Source organism: Pholis gunnellus (assembly GCF_910591455.1).
Source record: "Pholis gunnellus genome assembly, chromosome: 23".
Taxonomy (NCBI): Eukaryota; Metazoa; Chordata; class Actinopteri; order Perciformes; family Pholidae; genus Pholis; species Pholis gunnellus.
Window position 1 is genome coordinate 3,852,021 of NC_136550.1, and position 6,234 is coordinate 3,858,254.

Consider the following 6,234-nt stretch of genomic DNA (forward strand, 5'->3'; position numbering starts at 1 on the left):
ATGTGTCTCACATAGGCTATAGCCTGCGTAAAAGATCACTGAACCCAAATGACTTTAAAAAGCATCTACATGTAAATATCAAACGTACGATGATCAGTTGTGATAACATGTTTGCACATAGTGCTGAAGTATTTCATCAGGATACCATGTTGTAGGTGTCTCGGGTATTTTTAACTTACCAAGAAGTCCCGTGATTGTCCAGAAAATGAAAGAAAAACCATGTTGGAGAAACCAGGGGAGTTTCTGTCTGAGTACAATAAAGATAACAATCAAAACATGGTGTGACTTTTGCCAAACAGCCTTTCGCACGGCAACTCTTTATTTTTCTTAATTTATGTGTCAGCCCCACCCTCAGAGGTCACGGTAAAGGTTTAAAGTTGTCCCATATTATATGGATTTTGGACTGTCTTCAAAGAATACCCAAGGGTTAACACTGTACGAACACATGAGTTTAGTAAGTAGTTTGTTTTAAGGACATACACTTTATTTCAATATTTTAATCATACAGGTCACAGGAATTAAATGTTTTAGTATGTGTCTGCTGAAATTGTTAAAATATATTAATCTTTAATTTGAAGGATCAAAATATTTGATTTGAGGGTAGCTTATCAGCACCACATTGGATATATTCCACTAGTCCATCTGCAAAGCCAGGTGATAATATGTATTGATAACCCTAATTGACAGCATTTTACATAAAAACCTGAATAGACCTTTTGTCGTGGGTGTGTACAAATTGGTTAACTCAAGGGGGAATTTCAGAGGAAAAAATGCTTTTTGATTGACCTCTGCAATTACAGTAAATAACACAGTTTATAGTAAGTCAGAAAAATCAAATCGAAAGGATGGAAGGAAATTCCCTTGGGGCGGTACCAAGTCAAGGTTGGCAAAACAAAAAATGAAAACACAAAAGATAAAAAGGTAAGAATCAAATGCACGGTGAACAGATCAGCTCTGGTGTCTCAAAGACACACATCGCTTCTCAACCTTTTCTTCTTGTTAACAGGTGAGTAGACTACTACCACAATACATTGAATTCATTAATAACAAAGACAATGAAGACTGATAATACCTGTGTTTCAATGCAAATGTAATCATATTTGGTTGTCAGAGGAATAATACTGTGCAGTGTAGAAAATTAAAACTGTTAAATATAAATTGTGAATTTCATTTTAATGCTGTATGCGAGTTGACACTTGAGTATATGGAAATTTTTACCACAATATTACTGGATAACAGCTATCACACAGCGTGTGGAATTTGTGTATTGCTTCAAAGATTGACTCTCAAAATGTTATATTATCCTTTTCTGCTTTGAACAGATTTTCGTTTTTCCCACAAAATGGCGGATTCTGACATTGACAGCAGTGTCGAAGAACTTCTGAACAGATTGAGAAACTGTTTGTTTTCAAAAGAACTTCTTAGCAAGCTGCAGGGACTAGTAACAAATATCAAATGGAGCCCAGAGGATGCCACTGACTTGATCAATGCTCTTCTGAAGCGATTTGAGTCAATAGCAAATGACAGATCAGATCTCCTCTTATGGATGATGAAAATGTTGCACTGCATAGAGATGAATTACATCACTCCCAGTTGGAAATGTCAAAACGGAAAGACTGTTATCGAGCTGGTCAAAGACGACACTGTAACTGACGAGGTTCTCAAGAAATGTTTAGCCCATGACGCAGAAAAAACACTGGATGAAATTCTTGAGGAAATCCGTCAAGAAAAGTTAAACCAAATTGATGACAAGCTTTTAGCTGACGTAAAGGACATTGTGTCATCAGTTGATAAGGATCTGACTTCACACAATGATGAGTCACAGCGGAGTGGCTTGAAACGAGACCTGCTGAAGCTCTGTCAGGCAGTGGAAGAAACTCAGAAGTTCCGCCCACGACTGACACAGATGGTGAGCTGGTGTATTATGGCTCTTTCGGAAACGGGGCGGTTGATTCAGGTCGGCACCGGAGAGGGAAAGTCATGTACTGTGGCAATGTTTGCAGCTTTTCGAGCTATGAGAGGAGAACAAGTAGAGATCTTCACTAGTTCCTCAGTTCTTGCAGAAAGAGATTTGAAGGACTGGCGAGCCTTTTATGACGGTTTGAAAATCAGTGTAGACTGCAACACCAACAAACAGATCGAAGACCTAAGACAGTGCTACAAGTGTCAGGTTGTTTATGGTACTATGGAAGAGTTCGCTGGACACTGGCTCAGTCAGCGCTTTGAAAGAATGGACATATTTGGGAAAAGAACATTCCAGTGTGCAATCGTGGATGAAGTGGATTCCTTGATGCTGGATAAGGGTCATCACTTTGTCTATATAGGGGCCAATATGACTGCTTTGCAACATCTCAATCCACTCTTGGCATTCATATGGGCCACTGCTAATCAGTACGAAAAGATTGGCACAGAGACGATGGTGGGGCAAAAATACCCCTTTCATCGAGTCGTGCTTGAAAACATAACAAAGGGCAAAGATGTTGATGAGTTCGCCATCCTTCAAATGGCTGAGAATACAGGTATACTGGCAAAAGGTTCAGTAAAGGCCCTTAGAAAGAACCCAAGCCTTTTAACTGAGAAGACTGCAGGTGTTACTGTTACCCAGTTGGCAGCGTTCTTTGAGACAGTAGAGAGGAAATTCCCATCTTGCCAGTTTGCTCTGCACTGCATGAACAGCGATGGCTCAATAGATAACCTGCACAAAGGACCACAAGAAGCAATGGCTGATAGACAGAGAGTGCCACTCCTTCTAATCAACGGAGGGTTCTGTCAGCACATGTATCCTGATAGAGAGAGTATGCTGAGAGCTGCAGAAGCAGAAATAAAACATGCTGTGCATTTTACACCTTGTAAACTCAGCAAAGGTGGAGTAACCTGCTACGTCCCTGGCTTCTTTGCAGATCTGGTCAATTCCAAACTTAAAGTTTGGGTTGAAAATGCATTCAAAGCCCAAACCATGACTAGGGATCATGAATACATCATCGAGAAACATGGGGTAGTGCCTGTTGACTACAGCTCCACGGGTGTTGTTGAAAACTTCCGGACGTTGTCGGATGGACTACAGCAGTTTCTTGAAATGAAACATCACTCCAAGCTGAGTGACATGACAGTCATCACAGACTATATTTCCAGTGTTGGCGTGTTTCTTAAGTATGGACGTCAGATATTTGGAATCACTGGGACTCTTGGCCAACAAGCAGAGACTGAGACTTTGCAGAAAATCTATGAAGGTATAAAGACCTGTCAGATACCTTTATTCAAACGCAGAAAGCTGTTTGAGGTCGAAGGAGTGATTGCAGTTGATGAAAATGAATGGATTGAGAAAACCTGCAATGCAATCACTGCACAAACCAACTCTACTCCGTACAGGGATCAACGAGCTGTGTTGGTCATCTGTGAGACCATCCATCAAGCAAAGGTTCTCTACCAAGCTCTAGAAGATAAAGTCCCGAACAAAAAGCTTTACATCAGCAACAACATGGACAATTCCGAAGTCTTAAAAGAGCTTCCGGCTGGAGACGTCGTTGTAGCAACAAACCTTGCAGGTCGTGGGACGGACCTTAAGGTTTCTAAGGAGGTAAATACAGCTGGAGGTTTGTTCGTTGTGCAGACCTTCCTGCCTAAGAATGCTCGTGTGGAGGCCCAGGCATTTGGCCGCACTGCCAGACAAGGATCTCCTGGATCTGCTCAACTCATTGTGTGCTCCAGCACAGACGATATGTCTTCAACGCTGTTACATATTTTGACAGAAAACTCCAATTCAGGGATACAGAGAGTTAAAAAGTTCAGGGATGACTGTGCGGCTAAAGGACTAGCGAGCTACTTGGAGTGTGACATCCCAAACATAAAGAAGAAGGAAGAGCTCTTCAGTCAGTATCTGGGCACACTCGATGAAGTGTACAAAAGCAGCAACGAGAAGCCCGCAGATTCAGATTTGTCTGCGCTGAATGAGTTTTGGGGTATGTGGCTACTCACAAACTTCAATGAGAAGGATTCCATCATGGACTTACAAATCAAACTATCCGAGGACCTGAAAAAAGCCAGGCAAAAACTCAAAGAGAGAAAATCGCCCTCATCAAACCTGCACCACTACACTGCATTTGGCAATGATCTGCGCAAAAAGGGACATCTTGCAGAGAGTATCAAGATGTACACTAAGGCCATCCAGGAGGACCACTGCTGGGCAGCAATTGCATATTACAACCGTGCTTTAACATCTTTGACCCAGCAGGGCAGGCATCCGGATCCAAACTGCGTCGATCAAGCCCTGAAAGATTTAGAAAGTGCACTCAGGTCTGTTGAGCTGTACAGTGAACAAATTGAGTTCACTTGTAGATACTCCACACAAGTCAAGGACCTCTGCAGCAATCCAGTCACCCGCTTTGACAGACACATGATGACCAGAAAGGATGTGTTGCTGTGTTTCAAAAAGAAGATTAATGAGACCATGAGGGAGGTAAACAGAGCCCGAGACTTAGGTAGGAATGTAAAAGTGGAGGAGAGTTTAGTCTTCTCCATAATTCCAGCAGCCGATTTTCTTCCCTTGGCAGTCTTTTCGACCAAATCGCTAAATCTTATCCGCTCCAGAGACCCTCTGAAGTTGCTCCAGCTCATCACTGATCCCTACTTCGACATTCTCAATGAACTCAAGAGTCTTGAATCTCTTGGCCTGACTCATGTCTATACCGTAAACACACTGTTCACTCTGGGTGGCTTTTTCTTTAAGATACATAGGACCATAAGTCGAGCTTTCGATTAGATGGCAGTTGCCACCACTTGAGCAAAACAACCAAGCAAGCAATAGAGCAGACAATGGTGTTAGTAAGGAAATCTTGTCAGCCACAAACTTTCAGGAACTAAGAAACACAGCCTAGTTCCAGCTTGCTGTGGGGTTTTTACATCTCTTTTTTTAAGTTTTTAAGTTGTTAAGTACTTTCATCACTGCAGGTTTTGAGACAGTTCCCCATCCTTATAAATCATATGATCCTAACCGTAGACTGTATATAAGAAGTGGATGTCGTCACCGTGACGTCATCCGTTGGTTTGTGGACTGCCACTTTGAAGCCTCAAGTTCCGCATTTTGGCCGTCGCCATCTTAGTTTTTATTACAACTAAGTAAAACTGAACGTTGATTAAGACATTTTAGGTGATTCAATTGAACAATTGCTAATCAATGTATTTTTATTTTAACATATATATTGTGCAATTTTAAAGGTACATACATACAAAATGTGACCTTTCCAAGATACATTTACTTAATCCTTAGTTTATATTCATTCAACTGAGAAAGCATGTTGTGATACTCACTGATATATTATTTAATGTTTTACTTTTTCAAACAAGCACCTAAAACACGTTGTACAATTTGTATTTACAAAGTTATTCTGATACTAGGATCACTGAATTAATTCAGTTTTTATTCACTGAAAGCTTATATTTTTGGAGAGCTTTTTATTACAATTTATAGGTATTTTGATTCAGTTTAATAACAATCAAGCTATTGTTCATTTTAAATAAATATAACTGCACTATATTTACAAATGTATGTTGGAACAATAAGAATCACATTGTAATAAACAACTCATATGACTACAACATTGACTATTTTCACAGTATTTGTGGTGTAATTGTTTTTACTGTTCATTCTTCACATGAACACAACCTTTAAATAGACACTGCAGCATAAAGGCTGAACAGAGAATAAATATAATCAGTGCATTACTACCACTGTGTGGTATAATAGGGTACTGAAGTCTACCTGCATTGAAGGCTAATCATAGGCTGGTTACAGTCATTTGTTTTGGACAGTGTCATAACATTTTGTGTACAGTATTTGACACAATGTTAATTTCAGGCTGTTGTCTGTTTGAGTTAATAAACTGATGAATTTACAGAGGAAATTGTGGGACAAAATGAAAGTTTGTGGATAAAACAACACAGAAGATGCTAATTAGCAACCCAGTTTGTTTTGTAGCCCTACAGGACTGTAGCATCCAGCTAGCTCTGTAAAGGTCTGCTCACCAAGTGAACCCACCTGTTTCAACAAATAAGTCCTCACAGTGTGCACTAATGGCATATTATTTGAAAAATACAAACCTATCAGGTGTAATATAGGCTAAATGTATATTTACTTAAAATCCAAGATGGCGCATACCTACTTCCTGGGCGCTCGGTGATGCCATTAATGGTACCAAGCTGTATTACAACTCCCTGTGATTCGTACAAACATGGAAT

General features: G+C 40.2%; 1 protein-coding gene across 1 annotated transcript; it reads left to right on the plus strand.

Moving 5' to 3' along the window:
• Positions 1–1,342: 1,342 nt before the first annotated feature.
• On the plus strand, positions 1,343–5,341 carry LOC306714540 (protein translocase subunit SecA-like; the record flags this gene model as incomplete). Its single annotated transcript, XM_079184584.1, has 1 exon — positions 1,343–5,341. One exon carries the CDS (start codon positions 1,343–1,345, stop codon positions 4,757–4,759), a length of 3,417 nt encoding a protein of 1,138 aa, XP_079040710.1. The 3' UTR covers positions 4,760–5,341.
• Between the last annotated feature and the right edge of the window lie 893 nt (positions 5,342–6,234).